At 41.2% G+C, this 20076-nt stretch overlaps 1 protein-coding gene across 3 annotated transcripts in view; it reads right to left on the bottom strand.

The window, feature by feature from the left end:
- Nucleotides 1–20076, bottom strand: part of LOC132906695 (pseudouridylate synthase RPUSD2-like) — a 182027-nt gene that overhangs the window by 154082 nt on the left and 7869 nt on the right. The window contains exon 2 of one of the 3 annotated variants that reach the window (XM_060959104.1): nt 9418–9478. The exons of the other annotated variants lie outside the window; for them this stretch is intronic. Coding sequence (XP_060815087.1) covers nt 9418–9478 — 61 coding nt within the window. The remainder of the gene's footprint in view (nt 1–9417; nt 9479–20076) is intronic. 3 annotated transcript variants of the gene reach the window in all.

The raw sequence follows: 20076 nt of genomic DNA, 5'->3' as shown, positions 1-20076 counted from the left end.
CTAATTGCAGGGAGAAGAGAACGACTGCTCGAGTGTCTCGGGACGAATCGGAGGAAATTGCTTGTTAACTCAGTTTATTCGAGTATTAGTCCAATTCTGTTTCCTCGTTTCTCTTCTTTCTGTCATTTCTCTCAGCTATCGTTATGAAATTATGTGTCTGCGCTTTTACTTTCCTCCCTTTCGTATCTAATAATAATACGTACAGTCAGTGACAAGTCTACTTATGTTCGTCCCTTGAATTTTGCCAATGAGCATTTTTATCGTCTTACAGATATATATTATTATATACATTTTTATATTGTATACCGTATGCATATACAGTCCGTCGATAAAGTCTTTGTACGCTTTATTTTTAATAAAGTAAAAGTCCACGATTTTACCGCAAGATAAATATGGACTTTTTTAACCAACGTCACGCGAAATTGATTAAATTACATCGACGAAACTTACATCGATCATTTACTAAAATACCGATGCGGTTTCACTCGACCATCGAAAAAACGTCACCGATGTATGATAAATACGTATGTATGTATATTCCAAATAACGAGTAAGCAAATATAATGTAAAACACAGAGATGGAACACTCAACGAATGTACGATCGTATCGAAGCACGCTAGATACGTACATACATATACGAAATATTTCTACGATTTGAGAAACTTAAAGGACGATCGCTCGAGCGTTCCGCGATTGAGAAAATTTCCGAAGATGAAAGAGAGAAAGAAAGAGAGACGGGGTAACTCATCTCTTTGATGTGTCACCGCACCGCGCGCCGCTTCGTTTTCCCGGAGGCTTTGCTTACACGACACGGTGCTTGTTCGACGCCGTGTATCTCCACCGAGTTTTCACGTAAAAATAACGCGACTGCAACCAGATGCTGTCTGTATCATGACCTACCTTCATTCGAACTTCTACTCTGTTCTCCCTTTCGTCGAGGCGTTTCGCGTTTGTACGATCGTAGACCGTAGAAATTATACGCCTGCCCGACAGTTCTACCCATTTATTTTTTAAAGACCCTCTAGCATCGTGACTATTCCTTTTACGATAAATTCTACGATATAAGACCGATAATGTCGTCAGATTTTTAAGGCAACTTTCGATATTTATCGATCATATCGTTTCTACGTCTGACAGAATTTCCAAATATCTTTCGTGCTCCTTTAAACGCAATATTTTCGTGCCTCTTGATTATTTAGATCGAATCGAACGAACCAAAATCAAATTCAAGGTCCAATGTCGCTGACATCGATCGTTCGCGTTTTTAATTAAAAATCCACTACTACCAGAGACCGCGTCGACTTCGCATATAATAATAACGTTTCGCGTCCATCCCCGTCAGCGTGAAAATTGAACAGACAAAAAATGGGGGCCAAAGGGTGAAAGAGGCGGGAAACTGTCTACTGTAAAAATAACAACGCGTCGTTAAAGCAGATGCAACAATGTGCATATACGGAACAAGCCACGACCTACTCTAAATCGACCATATAGCAAGATAAATATTATCGAACGATGTCTCGTTTCGGCTGCAACAATATTATCCCATTTATTTCGACCCACCCTCTGCTTGTTTCGATTTCAAATACACAGTCTCGCTGAGAAGAATTCATTGTCCTCCTCTTCGTGTCTCGCTTATAATTTTGTATTGCTATCGTTACTCTATTTTTATAACAGTCAACGCTATTTAAAACAATTTTTCAATAAACTAAAGATTTATATACAAATAGCGTGGGAAGACTCAGCGACGACGGCGATGAATTTACCTACAGAATTTGCATATCTTCAGCTATAATAAAAAAATGTTAAATTACGATTTTAACATTTCCTGTTGTAAAAATATTACGGGGATTTTGGGAATTACCTGTAGAAGTTATATTTCACGTAATTTTTCAATAGCATAAGAGAGCTTAGCGGTTTTGGTCATGAATGTTAAAAATATGCAGATATAGAATTTTACGCTTTGAAATTTCAAAGTGCAACGGAAGATTAGGAAATAAAATTTTTATATTTTGTCTTGCAGGAACATTACCGAAGCATTTTTCGCAGAGAAGTAATATAATCCGATATAGTTCGACATCGTTTAAAAAAATTCTGTTGGAACTTGCAGGATTCCTGGACATCGAAAGAGGATTTTTAATAATTTCACAAAATTTTCGGACGATGTCGACGTAGATGACATAGATGCCATAGAGACGATTCCACTAGAAAATTTCTTCCAAAATAAAAGAAAAAAGAAAAAGAAAGAAAATAAAACGGTCAAATTTCCACTTAAAACGGATGCTAAATTTAACAAGAATAAAATCAATTTTCCGGGTCTCGTAAGAAGCGATCTAAAATTTCAAAGAGGAAAAATGAGAGAACGCGGTCGAATTTCCCCACAGAATTCATAAACACATCACACGTGATCAAACGCATCATCGCTCGAATGCGGAAGACCATTCGCAGCCGTAACAACGACTTGGAAGAGAGCGTGTGCAGACAGACTGCGGTTGGAAATTCAATGTTCTGCATTGCAGTAAAGGGACACACTACCGACACCGAGAATGCCTTACAACGCACAAGCTTAGTCCCCCTTTAGCTTGCCACAACGTATTTCAGTCCGCGTGCAACCGTCCACCATTTTTCATCGTTCGTAGTCGCGCCAGTTAGATTTCGTGAAAGCCCGCAACGGCGCATAATGATAGCCTTCTGGTGACAACGACGAATTTCCAAGTAAAAAATTGGATTTTGTACGCCACTCGATCCGCTCCGATAGAAGAAAACTATTACGTACGTCCTTCGTAACTTTTTGATCCGGATGAAATATAAAAGCGAAGCGAGAGAACTAAGATCGATAAAAGTAGCTGAAACGAATTTTATTCGCTGGAGTCTCTGCCCTCTATTTATTGTGTTGGAAAGCTGCAAAAAATCTGTATATTAAGTATAATTACGTACACGTAATTTAAGAGATTTACGTGAAAAGTGGCACGACTTAACAGAATTGATCATCCGACAGTTGCGCGTTACGATAGCAAGCTACCGTGCATCTTAGACAGCGTACGCGCTAATGACTGATTGATATTCCTCCGTCTAGCTGACGATTTAAACTTAGATCTCTACTGTGGTCCAAAATTGACGATACCAAGATTTGATATTTCTGCGAGAATTTATCCCTTAATACCGTATTCCTTGCTTCAACCCTTAATAATCATAAGAGTACGATAGATCTCGCAACTTCGGATCTAGCAACACAAGCAAGCAAGCAAGCAATTTTCTAAATTTCAATCAGGCTGTAGTCTGATACCAGACGGCTGGCGGAGACGCCATCGAGACCTTTTTCCAGCCCACCCAACCGAGAGCTCCTATTATCAGGCACGCACTCGAACTTCTATCTCGCTCCCCTCTCTTTCTCTCTGTTCGTCTCGCCACCAAGCTCTCGCTACTCTCTACTATTCGAGGTATCGAGCCGCGATCATTGACCGTGCCGAGTTATCCACCGCACCGGAATCCGCTTAGCCCGCTTTTCTCGCTTCTCTCCTATCCGGCGCGCACACGCTCTCTCAACACACACTCTTCATCGCAGCGTTTTGTTTTCTCTCGCTCTGCTCCTATCTCTATCCCCTATTTTCGTGGCTGCCGCCTGGTTCTGTGTGTTCCATTCGGCAAAAGCAAGCGGCGCGGAGCATTGCAATTGGCAAGGGAGACAAATGTGGCGGGGCAGAAATTGGCCGTGGCATGTTAGGAGCTGGACAGCCAGGCCAAGCAGACAGAGGGAGGATGGTTCGGATCGTGAGCCGAGTATGTCCGTGCCAGCCCCGAGTTATTCGCATAACCGTCTCCTCCAACCTCCGACGAGCCATCAGCCCGTTTCTTCCGAGGTTTCTCCTCTCACGCGACCACGACCACGCGTGCAAAAACCCTCTTTCGATCCGCCTCGCGAAATGAATAGGCGACAGGATTGACCATATTCGCGAAATCAGGACGAGAAACTACTCGGTCGGGATTAAGGATATTTCGTCGATCCTCCGGCATGCTACCGGCTTTTGTAGAAACTATATGACATATTCGCAACAGTATGTAGACCAATTGGGAGAAGTTTCAACGTTCTATCTCAGAGACACGTTAAATTGTGGAGGTGTAATGTAAGAGAACTAGGAGAAAGGAGGGTAGGGAAGGAGAAGAAAGAGAAAGTTCGTTCCATCAAAAGTGACGTAGCCGTTAGTAGATTAATTTTCTTATCTTAACGAACCTATACTTTACTTAATCACATTAGTAGAAGCAACATCGGAAAATGTAACGTATAAAAGAAATAGTTCAGTGAAAACGATTCACTCTACCGTTAGAGGCTAAACGATTAAGTAAAAACCTATTAAGAGATATATTTGCTGTCAAGAAATGATAAAACGACGGTGGATGGAGAAATTACAGATAGAATTTATAATTTTCCTTAATTGCCGCTTATTTTCTGAAGTACCTATATAGAAGCCACCCGTATGGATAAAGAGTCAAGTTTCTGCATTTAGAAGACGAATATTGACTTTTGACTGTTTCGGGCAGGAATTCGCTTCTAATTGAATCCACCGGATGACAGTTTGAATTTATTTTAGCAACGAGAACAGCATGTAATGTTTGGTGAGGAAACACGTATCAGTCGCTTCGGCCGAATTTCAAACTTCTGAATCAACAGTCAAATTCACTTCTTCGCCTCGGCTTTTCCATCAGACTCGGAGTTTCCTTTAGAAACCTGATGACAGTACTTGATGATATTCGCTACGGTAACGTTATTTACTGCGCGAACGTCGAAAAGTCTGAGCAGCAAAAAATAAAAAAAATATGCAGCACGTCTATGTTAAAGTACAAGATAAATGAGAGGAAGGTAAAGAATACACGAAGCTGTCGCCAGGAACTCGAACTTGTTAGAAATTTTTATTAGGCACTTAGATATTCGTCCCTTTTCCAAGTTCTGGAATAAATACCGCGCTATTCCTCACAGTTCTCTTACACGTACGTACCTTCCAGTGTAATTGTTTATAACGTTACCTGATATTTATGAACGAGGATGTAGCTTTGATTTAAAAATCCTTTATAATTTCCGATTTATGGTCTGAAAGCTCTAAATTTGTAACGTGTCGTTTAACCGCTAACAATGATGGAAAATGACTTGGAAAAACTGACACGGATGCCTGTGTTCATAGATGTGGTTAGATCAGTCGGTGTCACCGCTAAACGTTTCATTTTACGACCCCGCTATATCGCTTCCAGTGACCATACCTGTCGTAAATGGTTCCAAAAAGGTTTCCTGCGTTCGAATATAATGAAACCTTCAAGTAGATTCAATGAACTTTCCGTGTTTTACTATAGGTATACATAGTCTGGTACAATCGCGCTGTTTCTACTAGTTGTGAAAAAAAATTACCAAAAAAATTGCACAATGACCAACGAATCGAGAAATTTATGAAACAGACGATCGATCGGTTTGGCTTCTGAAGAATTCGCTTTATGGAATCAGCACATTGCGGCGACACAGAGCTGTCGTAACGCAATGCCGGTATGAAAACATTTTCGAGGATGAAAAGGCTATGAATAATAGGATGATGTCATTCACAACAGCCCTTAGAAACACGTCGTCGCTAACAAACTCACTCACAGTTCCACATCTGCATCACCAAAATATCCTCGAAGCCTCTTCGCTGTCACTATGACATTGTCTCCGAACGAACCGATATCCGTCGCGATGATAAACGTGAAACTACGATGGAAACGATGGAGCGGCGCTGACTCGTCATAGAGAATTTACCGACGTGAAAAATGAACGTAGCAAAGTGAAAATGGTATTCACCGATGGTTACCAACATGCCGGAAACTAGGACGACCTCGGTAATTCAATACGCATCCGCCGTGTTGCTGGAACTCGACTCCGGGAACTTTCTTACCCCGTGACGGACGATACACCGGGGATTTCAGTGGTAAATCGCGCCGACAACGCTTAGATCCTGGTTCAATCGGATCGACATCAAGATGCGACACTTTGCGGGATTATGAAAAGCGTCGCAAATGTCGAAACGCTGTTCCAACGGAGTTCTTTCGCCTTCCTGGCGTCCCGATGGACGTTCAGTTTGATAAACGAGTCGATTAGTTTCCGGAAACATCAAAAGTTTGAAAACTTTAAAAGAACGTTTGAAATACAATAGAATCTGCATTATCAGAACAGCGATTAACGAATCGAACGAGAACGGCGAGCTTTATCGCGTCGTTCGCTTCTGTAATTCGTTGAACGTCAGAAGAACCAACCTATAGGAATACCAACAAAGTACAAACTCGTACAATATCGGCGTAATCGATACAGGAACATCAAATAGGAGGAGATCAGTAAGGTTTCCAAACGGAAGCGTAATTTTAATCAACGGGCTGGGCGATATTCAAGTTTCGTACTCGTGATATCTCAACAAGCGTTACGTGACCGCATTGATTAACAGAATAGCCAAACACTTGCGTAACTAACCATAAGTAAATCTCGATCGAAAATTTGAAACTTCCACAAACTTCGTCTAAACTGTCCAACCCCTTATACACGTTTTTCTTCTCTTGTATATAAATTCGCCAATACAGAATCGAAAAGTAATTCGTTTAATTGCGTGTAATTAACGGCAGTCCCCATTAAACGGAGAAACACGTTCGATCCAGTCGCGATACAGATTCTCGAACGCGAACAAAATAGAGAGGGCTGGGACGAGCCTACGGTGGTGGGAGGAAGAAGACAGTGGGCAGACGTTATATTTAGCGCGAGCACGTGGCCGGGCATATCTCTCTGCAGCGAAGAAAAGCTTATGGCCGTGTATGTGTAGGTACCTGTTGCCCCTGGGGACGCCCAGGCGCCTCCGCCTCCTTCACCTTCCGCCACCTCCGCCGCCGCCTCCCCCGAAATCAGCAGAAATCCAAGCCGCGGGACGTGGACCCTCGAGCGACTGTGCTTTGGCCCATCGCCAAATCTCGTGCCCGGTTTTCACGGGAAGCTTGGCCGAGGCGAGAGAGCACCGCCACTCTTTTTCTATCTTTCCTCCCCGTTCTTTCTTTCTTTCTCTACTTGCTCGTTACCAGCCGTGCCAGGTGTACATGCGCTAGTTTACCCCCAGGGAGCCGCGTTTGCCGAGATGAAAGCGTTGGATAAAAGTGTCGCGAATGGAAGTGAACGCGGTTTGGCTGAAGCGAATCGGAGAGGATGATCGATTTCTCATATCTCGGGGAGATGTTGTACTAAGATCTGGATTAACTCTTTAATCGAGTCGAATCTCATACTGTATCTTGTTACATTCCTTTCTTCTGTTATAACGTGTCATTAAAGTTAGAAAATCAACGGAAATGCGCTTAGGTATCGTGCTTTCGTCCTGTATTATATCAAATATTATAGATATCGATACAGACGAAATAAATCTCGCACAAACTTTCGAATGCTTATTAAAAAATTAAAAACGAATCGACGCGTAAGCTTCGAAAGATTATATGTACGGAAGAAAATCGTGAGACGTAGTTCCATCGACGATTAAGATGTTAGCAAGCATGTTTGCATAATGATATTTCAAAGAGAAAAATAGCACGATCGAAGAAGGTTGACGTCACGGATGATGGATTCGAGACCTAATGTGACGATAAAAGGTGATGGGATAAGGGTGATTCTTGGTACGAGGGTGACTCAAATATAAACGAGACTTTATTTTTAAAATAATTTTATTCAGTGAAATAACATAGCCAAGCACATATTATTTTTCAACATAGTCTCCTGCTTTGGAAATGCATTTTTCCCAGCGGATTGGGAGATTTTTGATCCCAGCATCGTAAAAAGAAGAGTGCTGTGTCAGAAGCCAATTGCGCACAAAGGCCTCCACCGCCGCGTCGTCTTGGAATCGTTGTCCTCCTAGTGCTTCTTTAAGCGGTCCGAAGAGATGGAAATCGCAGGGCGATAGGTCAGGACTGTAGGGAGGATGATCAAGTGGAGTCCACCTTATTTCCTCTAATGTTGTGCAGGTTAGAGCTGCTGTATGAGGCCTGGCGTTGTCGTGGAGGAGAATGACGTCTCGAATCGGTTGGTTACGCCTTTTCGAACGATAAGCAACCTTTGCCTCCCTCAAAAGCTCACAGTAATAAGCAGCATTTATTGTGCGAATGTTCTCCTCCGTAATGCTGGTTCGAGGACGACGATCATGTTCCACATTTTCAACCAGTTCACGTCCTTCCTTGAACTTCTTATGCCAGGCAAACACGCGAGCCCTTGACAGTGTCTGATCCCCGAACTGTGCAGTCAATCTTTGCAGAATTTCTATTGGTTTGACGCCTTCATGTGTGAGAAATTTAATAATAATGCGTTTCGCAACTGAGAGGTGTACTTGTTGCTCTGACATCTTGAATACTACCGCCAAACGTGTCTGAACTGGACAACGGCCTGCTCTCCCCACTCCTGACATCCCAACCAATGCACACTAGAAGCGGCCGCTCGCTCCCTTTAAATTTACGCGCTCAGAAACAAAAGTCTCGTTTATATTTGAACCACCCTCGTAGATCATGATCGAGGGTCTGTCGTGTAATATCAAAGATCGAACGCCGTGGGTGTTTAATCGGTGTAGAATCACGATTCGGTAAAATGTTACTTAGCACACTTTAAGGGGACTGTTGTACGCTAGGTTGTACGCTGGTTCGGTCACGTTCCAAGGCATCGAGTGACATTTAGACGTTACCGAGACCAAAAGTGATAGAATCACCAGCATAAATCAATTTTCACAATCGGTGTTCTTCGAGTCTATCGAAACGATCCGTCGAATCATAAACCTTTACGCAAGTAATTTTAACCTTTGAAAGCTAGCAACCAAATTTGAATTCGATTCAATGTGAAATCAGCGTATCTTAGATTACACTGGATCTTCGGTACGATTACTCAAGTCGAAAGAGAAAGCCAGGCATTTTTCTTTCGATTTCCTAATAGAAAGAAGCCAATACGTAAACCGAGCATTTGAAATAGCGTGGCAAAAAATCACAATAAAAATAAGAACAAACGAGAATTGGAGCAATAGGGGGAGAAAGCAACATAAATGGCACGATGCACGAGCGATGCCAATGATCGATGGCTTGGGAAGTTTCTGGTTCAAGGCCAACCTGGTCCTGCCGCTATCGAGAATAAAAAAAAGAAAAAAGAGAACGCAGGTGACCGCGACTGAGAGTTGCGTAAGTATGTGATGCAAAGATCATTACGCCGGAGTGACGTTACGTTGCGCGCGTCTCGGGATGACCACCAGCTGATTAATTAAGTGAAAGTAATCTCGATGTTACGCGAGCAAAAGGAAAACGAACGAACCGAGCCAACCAACGTGAGCGGTTAAGAGTATCCGATAACAATGTACAGGCTTTTACTTTGATCGGAATGACTTGGATCTTATGGCATTACTCGCCGATGATTCGATGAACGGGACAGTTGGAAGTTTCGAAGTATAAAAATTAATTAAAAGGAACCTGAAAAATTTGAACAATTGAAGATAGAAAAGGAATTTGAAAGTTTGGAAATATAAAAATATCGGTATATCGAAATATCCGAGTATTTAAGAATTTAAATATGCAGAAATTGGAAAATATGCATATTTGGAAATTCGTTGATGGAAAATTTATATATTTAAATACTTCATAGAGTTTGAGTATTTGAAAATTCGGAAATTTAAAAAAAAAATTGCTTCAAAGTTTTGACCTAATAGCATTTTGTGGATGCCCGAGAGCGAAATAAATGTAATACAATCGCAAATTCTAGTGGATTCGCCCTCCTTCGGTAACTATAACGTTATCGATAATCGTCACAGAAATGGCCAGCCGGTGAACCAGATAGAATTATCATATGTCAGTTTCGTGTCTGAATTACCGGGTCGTGGAACGTTCACTTCCAAGCGACTACTCTTACCGGTTTACGAGTGCACTGTTTCTACGATTAGATAGAGAAACCACGTGTGTATAACTCGCAAGGGGCTTTAAACGACCTATCGTTCGCTCAAACGCCACTACGATGCGCTTGATGCTCGCCGCAACAGGAATTCGTTCGTCCTTCAGCCACCCGCTGAATTATTTCCATCTGCAGAACGAAACTCATCGAACTCTCCAACAATTTCATACGTCTCCCGACGAACATCGAACAAACGATTTTATTTCGATACAATTCCGCACGCAAACATCTTATTTATTATATCTTCTATTCGTGTCTTTCTTTATTTACCAATTTATTGGTTCGTTGGAAAAGTTCGCAGCTCTCTTTATTACGAATTTCTATCAAATAATGAAATGTTCGAACAAATACTGCCCTTGGGTGAATACAAAAGAGAATTAAGTAACAAAAGAAGAATAAGTAAGTAAAATAAGTAAAATAAAATAAGAAGAAAAAAAAGAAGAATAAGTAAAAAGAAGAAGAGTAAGTAAAGTAAAAAATCAATCCGGAATAACTTAAGATCCAAGTCTCTAAAGTTTAACAAAGTTCCTCGCATTCAGCTCCCTATTCCCCTTTTCTTGTGCAACTTAACTTCTCCCCTTGAATTACATTTTTGTTTCAAAATTTCAGTTTCCAAGCATGTGAGAGAAACTATTGTTTGTTCGCGTATTAAACGTTTATGTAACAATAACAGCGGATATGACTGGAAGCGGAGAAGGAGGCGAGGAAAAAGATCTCGTTCGAAAACCGTTCGATGAAAAGGCATAGATCGCTACCCGGCCATGGTTGAAAAGCCCTCAAACGCGTTCCACCGTCTCTGAAATTTGCTCCCCGTGAAAAGGCAACGAGCCACGAGTTACGCGACAAAAGCAGAACAAGAATCAACGAACGAAATAATGACGTTGACTAACACGAAACAATCTATGTATATGAAGGAGAAGGGCACAATATCTGGCAATTATTTTTGTCGCCGTTCGGGGCTTCGTATCAAGACATCGGGGCAGAATTAATCGCAGCCAGCAGCGAAATGATTCTGCTCTGCGGGCGACGATGTTTTAATAGCCAGCATGGCAGACACCTTTTATCTTTTGAGAAATCACACGGATTACAACGACGAATTCTCGAGGGATGTAAGGATGCACGATGCGATATCTCATTTGCTTAATCGTAGAATGCAAAACAAACCGAGGCTAGTCATCCACGATATATTACGATACGATCTATGCTATACGATGCCGACTATGAAGTTTAAAGAAAACGAAACGTCGAAGTTTATTTCGTAATTTACAACGGTACATCTCTGTTTCTAGGTTTTCAAATTACCTGAATGGAATTGTTAGAGTCGCGTGGATCGTTATCGAAACCGTTTATGATAAATTACAACATCTTTCGATATCGATCGTCAAGTCCGATGAAAATATCGGAAAACATCCAAGTTCGCTCTAGAAATTATAACGGCGAACTTTTCTTCCTAATGTTTGAAATGGAGCAAATCAAATCGGCAGAATCTCATCAAGGTTGAGAGCTTGAAATAGTCGACACAAATGGAAGAGTTTCGAATTAACGTGCACGAATCGTGAGTTAGTCGAAAAGTAGTCGAAAGTTGACGACAGACGCAGGCCGCTTTCCAAACAATTAGAAAAAGTTAAGCAGCACGCGAACTGTTTAGTTTAGCCCGGATAATAATCCTTACGTGTACCAGAAGAGCCAACTAATTTATAGCGTACCACGACCAGTTTTCTCGACACGACGTGCTACAAATTCGGCCCCGTTGCCACGTATTTAACGACTTACGAGCGAACTTTGGTCTTCCCTTGAAAACTCCGCTCTTTGAGATTCTTCCAATTCGCCAAGAAGGAAAGTTGCGGAAAAAGAGGTGGTATATCATCCTGACTTTGGAATGAAATCAGAGATTTTTACAAATCTTTTTTATTCGCTGTACAACGGGACAATTATTACTGCGTCACGCATCAAACCTTAACAACGACTAAGATTTTCTTTGTCAACTTTAATATTCCAGTTAGTACGTGAAATAATTCCTATGAATATGGGAAACTTATCACTCGATTAAATAAATAACGTAAATTCATTGAATTCTAACTGTACAAGGACCGAAATGTTTGATTACACCAATTGAACAATTTTGGCGAGAGAAAAACATTTTTTCAAAATTTCCCAACAATCCCATTTAAAGACAAACAGGTCTTTAAAGCCTTTTCTGAACTGGAACACCTGTCCAATGAAACAGAAACAAAGCGGTAGGAATGGCAGTAGACAAACGAGTAGAATTTTTCCCAGTTTTCCTCCCGACTGACCATTTTTATTTTTTCTCCCCTTCCTTGCTCCTATTTCGACGTTAGAGCTGGTCAGCCTTGCCCGAGGTGCGTCAGAGGTGAAAGTGGCCCGAGCAAGTCGCGGTCCAGCGATTTCTGTGGATTTTTTTATTCCCCTTTGCGGCCTGGTCAGCGTGAGATACGAGAACCAACTACCGCGAAAACCAGATCAAAATTTTCTTTTTTTCCACTCCGCCCTCGTATTCGTTTGCATAATGCAACCGTGTACGTTTCACGGCGGACACGTACCTACGATTTTTTCCAACGAATCGTCTGCATTTTCGGCCTTAATTTATTACGCACTCGTAATTTGAAAAGTTAACCGGAGGAACAAAGGGTATCGGAATCGAAAATAGAAGGAAGTAATCCTAACTTCGTTAAACGAGACCCGATATTTGGTCGCAGCTCGGTGAAACACGCGATGGAACGCGACACGAAATTCCCTCCGTTCGAACCGCGAAACTTTCGATCGACTTCCGCTCTACCGGAAACCGCGTTACGATATTTTACATCTTCGTGTCTCCTATCTTTCTCTGATTCAACGCAAAATTCCCATTGAATTAAGGCTCCATTTATACTTAACTCTAAAACGCGAACGTTATTCGATATTCCTGAGAATAAGGTAAACGTTTGTAGAATTTCCAAGCTTTGACCTAATTTTTATTTTTATAGTACAATTATTTGAACAATAGAGCATAAAACTTGTACCAAAGATGTCGCATTGGCAGATACATAAAAAGATAAATAATAATCGAGAAATCCTCCACCTATACACACGCGCGCACGCACTCGCCTCGAGTTACACCAAATTAAATTACATCGAAAAATCTACGCAAACGCAGAAACAACATCGATACCATAGATCAGAACTCGCATTACGTACGACAGATTATAAATGTCGCGTGTACACTGATTTTCAATTTCCAGACTCGTTTCGAAATGCCGATAGAGAGGTCTGGACATATTTTATCAGCACTTTTGCACGAGTCTCCCTCTGTTGCCGAGAAAATCAGCGTTGCGAGCCGAAACGCGGAGTTAACAGCCGATCGTTCGCCGGGCATTATCGCGAAGGGAAATCGCGACAGGGACGAGCATTCTGCGTGCACCAGCCGATAAGACCGGATTTATTGTGTCGACGAGCGACTCGACGAACGATTCTCGGCGTCGAAACAACGCGTTTAATACCGAGCGATACGTGGCCAGCGTGAATGCGACGATAATTAACAGGCATCTCTGGACGCTTTATTCGTCGACGACGAACGTGGAACACATACGAGACTATACGCCGCCATTGTACCCGTCGACGTAATTAAAACTCGGACGACGTCGAATGGAAACGTTCGAGTGCCTCTAAATACGGTAATTCCATCGCTAAATGCGGACTTCTTTCGGTCGGTACTCGTGAAACCAACGGAGAAAACATAATGGCACAGTCGACGAGAAGATGAAAGGTTTCGAGTCGAATCGACGCGAAACTCGATGGCTAGTATCGTGAAATAGGATAGCGACGACTCCTGGGTTAAAAGAGTTTGTTACCGGTGGTCGTTCGTGTTGTCGAAGTTCGATCTATGCTAATAACTTGCACGGCGAAAGCTGATGTCGTAGAGGGTGAAAGGTGAAACTATTGGATTCCTAACGTGTGGTTCTGAGAAATTTTAAATCTGGGCATTCTTGAATTATTGATAAGACAGCCGTGAAATCTGAACTGGTAAATTTGGAATCTTGAATATCGATTTAAAAAATTTTAATCCTGGCGAATTAAATAAATACGTTCCTATAGAAATATATTAGGTAAATAAAATAAAACGTAACTTTCTATTCTATAAATTTAATTTATATAATAATATGATATTTAATTTATTTAAAACTGTACCGAATGCGCATGATATACAAAAATATATAAAATAATGAAATTGAAGTATTCGTTACAATATCAACTGTGTGTGTATAGGATCGAAATATGAATTTGCATAAACATCTTCATTCTAGTAATAGCACACGCCAACACGTAATCCAATTCCGTGAAGGAAATGAAAGTTCTCTTTGATAGCGAATTTACATTCTTCAACAACGTCTCGAAGATTTTAAAGCGATCAAAGGCGACTATTTGATAAACCGATGGAGCCATGACTCTCGATATCTTACAGCTTTTGGATGGCTACGTATAAATCGGGCCGAATCCGGTTCTCAGTCGGAAGTGTTTCGCGTCCCCTGGCGAACGGAGCTTCGAGGGTCTCGTAAACTTGCAAAACCCATGCATGCACCGCTCGTCGTCTCCTAGTAGCGTAGAATGCTCGTCGTACAGAAATAGTTGGCCGAAACAAAGCGAACAAGAGGAATCATCGTGTGGCTTGCGTGTTCTTTGACGCTGTGTCTTCGGCCATTCGTACGTCTAGCTTAAGCAGGTTCGTGGGGATAACATACGTGGCGACAGGAAGCGTCTCCGCAGAGGAAGACGCTTCATTTTGATTCACTGGTCAACCTGGACGTACACTACCACTCAAAAGCAGCCTTTACTTAATTTTGATACATCTCAATTATAAAATTACAGACGCAGATTCCAAACTTTATAATATGATCTGTCCTATTTCACTGAAAAAAACCGAGAGGCAGTCGGTGAAACGTAGCGAATTGCGTAACATTTTATTCTATATAAAACGTAACTTATATTTACGTTTTTCTGCACAATTGTTTTTTCTTTTTTAATAAATACAACTCGATTATAGAATTTTACAATTCGAAATTATTTAAATACACCGTATAGATAATAAACACTTTGTCTTCTCGTCACGTGAGTCAGTCTTCATTCTATTTAACGTTCGGTTGCGTAAGCTTAAATATGAACTCAAGAAATTAACAATACCATACGAAACGTCGAACGATTGTAATCCAACTCTTTTACCAAGTATAGTTGTACGTACTAATGTAAGATACATAAAAACTCAAGCGTTCCTACCTTTTACATTCAAAAATGCAAATTTCTTCCTCTTTAAACAAGCAATGGCAAACTTTTGAACGGTAATATAGTCTCAACAGCGGCGATCTAAAATATCGACCGCTTACGTAAAATCGTGCTACACGTGCTACAAAATTCACACTGAAATATTCGCATTCAGACGTGTTCAAAGTCAAACATTCAAATCCAAGCATCTCGATCAAATTTCAAGTTCAAATACCGATATCAAAGATTTCGATTCAAATGTTCAAATCCAAGTGTTCAAGTTCGAACGTTTAAAATACAAATGTTCCAATTTAAATTTGCGTTAAACGCATCCGTTATCAAACGACACGCGACAGATACGCGATCAGATAAGCAGAAACAAAATGCGAGACCGATTCTTCTCTTGTCACATTCTGGTGTACGTGTGCGTAGACGAATTGTCGACGGCTGCACACAGTGTGGAGAATCGTGAGACGTCGCCGTATCTAAGACGATAATTATAAACCGACACATCGAGTCACGGTAGCCGACAAAGGTACACCCTGCGTTCTATTTTGTGCCCGCGAACGCGTTCCATCGCGTTAGTTCCGCCGCGTTACGCACGTGAATCGACGTAATCGACGGAACGCTGGTTTACGTCCGCGCGAAACGATTCACAGCCGGGCCACTCGTTATCGTTATTTTTAATCCTGTTACGCATCGACGTACTGATTTTTCACGTATGGCCTCTGCCTCACAGGGAAAAGTGGATCGAAACCAGAAACGACCGCAGAGACACTAACTTTGATCGAAGCAATCTGCTAGAATTTCTTATTGTAAAGATGTAAATATGTGAGATTTTGGGAATTTTACGATTGGAATACGGTCATTTATATAAATTTATATTCTTACGGATATAATTAGGAAGGTGAATGAAATCAGTTTGCAAATATAGTGCATTCTATCGCTTATTACGATTGATAATTGAAATTAATCGTCAACTAGCATAATTGAGGTTAAATCGTTCATAAAAATAATACGTTTTTCTCCACGCGTTTTTTCTTCTCATCTTTAATGCATTTACAGTGCAAGACTGGTTCTCGGCCAACCTGTTTAATAATTAATTATTTATTTATTATGCATTTTTTAGCGACCCGACCTGTACCATACCATTTATATTACCTATATAAGAAAGTAGCGATAATTGGCAGGTCTGGCTTTACCTTAGCCACGAAAAAGCGCAGTAATATATCAACCGTCGTTTATCTGTTAATAGAAATTGTCGTGTCCACGAGACGTTTATATTGTACTAAAAGTATATCAAAATTATACACTCTGAATCTATCCTTGCTCGTAAATTATATACGTCTAGGTTCTTCGAGGCTTAACTATCTCTCGCAGTAACTATCGAGACAATTCCTGTTCCAAAATTACCAGAGACGTTTGGCATCCAAGATAAAGACATTTACGATATACAAGCGATCTTACATTAATGTCTCTCCTTTTACCACACGTAAATTGGCAATTTCAAAACGTTATAATATTCGTTCGTACAACGTTCGAACGTTCATATTATATCTGGAAAAACCGGACATTTAAGAATTAAAATAGAATTCCGAACAATAGATGAATGGCAGAGAATCTTCGTAAACCTATCGATGGCGATCAACGATCGTTCGACGATAATACCACCGTAAAACTCCAAGCAAAACGCGTACTTTTGTGCTTTGTGCTCTTTAACAATTAGCTTATACAGCTTGAAATTTCTCGATATTTGCTCGATCTACTCTTTTCGTATCAGAAAGAAAAAGATGTTCTACGCGGGATTTTCAAATTTCAATAAAATGACCGAAGAGGTTACGGTAGATTGGTGCAGCCGATTTGCGTATACAACAATAAAATGAATAGGCACGTGGCCGTGAACGGTTGCGTTGCGAATCGTCTCTCGTGTCATGTTCAGGAAATGATCAGGCACTTTTTTTAGCGATTCATCGTCGTCACCTACCGTACGAAGCTTCTATATTCGTCTGTATACCGGAACAGATGCCATTTATTGCTCACCCAGCGGCTTTTATTGCTCTTTTCCCCGTACCCCGCTAATCGTACGTCCACGAAGACGAGAATGATACATTAACGAGAACGATACGTCCTAAATTTGACAATTTTCTTATTTGGTCGCTCATCTTCACAGATTCATTTTTAATACAAAAAATATATTCCATTTTCTTTATTAGTTACTTTTTATTACGAAGAAATTTGGTCGCTCTCGCCGGTGAATCAACGAAGGCAATCTCGTATCATTTGCGTTTTCACCAGTTTCCAACTTTCCCTTCGAATATGGCTCGTTTCGGTCTCATTGTGCGATAATTTACATTCAAATATCCTATAAAAGACATTATATCACGCCAATTTCCATTACTATTTACTTTTCATCGCGAGAATAACAAATTTCATTTTATTTTCGCGGAAAAACGTTTGGTCGTCGTTGCGGATGGCTAACTTCCCCTTCAGAGACAGGCGCTAATTTCTCTAACGAGCGGCGTGCGAAAGAACTCGGTGATTCTCGTAAGTTCGACGAAAACTCCGGTTGTGCCAGATCGGAGCTCGATTCGAAGGTTAAAACTCGCAACCAAGGGATGATCTCGATTCGTTTGGTCGCGTTCACTCGCTTTTACTTCCACGCGTTTATCACCGACACTCGATTCAGCCGCGAATGTACTTCAGCTGGTAATTAACTTCAATTACGAGTCGCTTTTACACCCTTCACCACCCAACCCTAGCTCCCCTCTGGCCCACTGAGATTCTATTTTTGAATTAGTTACCTCTACAACACGCTACGCGCGACTTATGAATAATTTAACTTGTGAATTATTCATGGCCAGAAAACTCACGATAAATCAAGCCTTAATTGTATACCCGATACGCAAACGGATAAAAACGGACGCGTTTCGCGCCCTTATCGTCGAAACCAGCGGGCATGTACTCGACAGAAGTACGTTCATATAGGTTTCTGGTTACTTTTTACAGTGGCCTGAATCTTACAAAGATTGTCAGACGGAAATAGACAGTATCTACATTTCGCGTAACTTTTTCGCGAACGTAATTCACGTTCGACTAATTTAAGCCTCGTAATCCGGCTCGTGGCACGATCCTTTGTCGTTTGAACGTGAATGACCGCGTTAAGGCAACTATCGATGGTACAAAGCCCGTCAAACCGACTCGTTTATTTATCCAAACACACGACAACCGACCGTAACGCGTACGAATGAAGATCGTGGACGAGCTTCGATATATTCGCTCTGCTATTATCCCGCAAAATTCCTACGATTATTTATTCGACGATGAACCAGCAGGAAATGCCACAGGAAGGTTCGATCGAAAAATATATTCTTAAATCTTTCCGTAAAAGAGAGTATATGTATTAGTATAAATATTTCGTATGTGCTTCTAGATAATACGTATCTCGAATGTTTCACATTTTTCTTATATACATATCGCAAAATACAGTTAGTAAGCTAAGATTCTACTTCTCAAAAATGTTCTAACGTTATCTTACGACGGACGAGATCTTACGAGATCGCGTCCAAAGCATAAAATCAACGACATTGCGTCACGAGATGCGCATATGCGAAAGAGTTAATAAACGATTTAATGGATTCTGTGGAACGTTTACGAGCGACTATAAGAGTTGTACGCAGGCATGAAAGGGATGAAAATTGGAATGGTGGTAACAGTTTCGGTAGATTAAAACGCCACGGTACTTGGCGCATTGTGGTCGGCAGAATATCGATAAGGACGCCTGCACAATTTTCGGTTTTATCACTGGCAAGCTTGTTCCCAGTCACCGTGACGTGGATCAGTTAACGAAGTACCCGGCTCGGCGACATTACCCTGCGCTCGATCGACCCGAGCCAATTTCCAATTACACTTTTTCAGCCTGAAACTGCGCCTCGTCCCTGTTCCGGGACGAGCCTAGAAAATCGATTCGATTTTGCCCAAAGGTACGTATGGCTTTCCGATAATGTTCCCAGGCTTTCGTTTCCACATGTATAGAATTCACGGAAAACTTCGCATCGAATCTTTACAATTTAATCAAATCAATGTCAAATATACCGTACCAATGTATGGAATGTCTCATCAAGATTTAAGCCTCTAAATGTCTTCGACAACATTGTGTTCCAGTCTATTTTCAATCGCGATACACATTTGAATACAGAGTCCGTGTCTAATAATTCCGAAAATTAAATACGTTTGTAGAAGCATCTGCCGTCTGTACCGTACCACTAAACACAAACCAGACATTTTTCCAAGCCTCGCGTTCCAACAACCTATGAGATGTATATAATCTGCTAAATAATATCGCTGAAAGAATCGGCGATTAATTAACGACGAAAAATATATCACATCCGAGACAAACGTGCATTATTATTCGACAATGTTCCGCGTATACAGAGCGATAAAACCGCATTATTTACTGCTACCCGGTACCTATAACAAGGCGAAACGCATCGCCAAACTTTATGGGCCAATAAATAATCTATTTCCTCGAGCCTTAACACGTATGTACCGCGGGTATATTTCTATTTCTCGTACTGTATCCGAGGCAATACACAGAGGGGACAAGAATGCGCCGCTGTCTATGCGTTCACGGATGCAGAGCACAGAAGCTCGAAATAAGCCGCAGCTGGAGCTGTTTAGGCTTTGTGTTTCTCTCTTCTTCTTCCTCCTCCTTGTCCGTCGCATCATCTTCGCCTATTGATTTATCTTTTGGCAATATGTCCGGGGATCGTTCGAAAAGATTGTCAGAGGCAACCAACACAGACTGGACATTGCCCAACGTAAGCAACCAAAGATGATTTATAGAGGCCGAAGGTAATAGTAATGTCGAACG

The sequence above is a fragment of the Bombus pascuorum genome, chromosome 5 (genome assembly GCF_905332965.1).
Source record: "Bombus pascuorum chromosome 5, iyBomPasc1.1, whole genome shotgun sequence".
NCBI classification, from domain to species: Eukaryota; Metazoa; Arthropoda; class Insecta; order Hymenoptera; family Apidae; genus Bombus; species Bombus pascuorum.
This window is presented reverse-complemented; position numbering and strand designations above follow the sequence as displayed.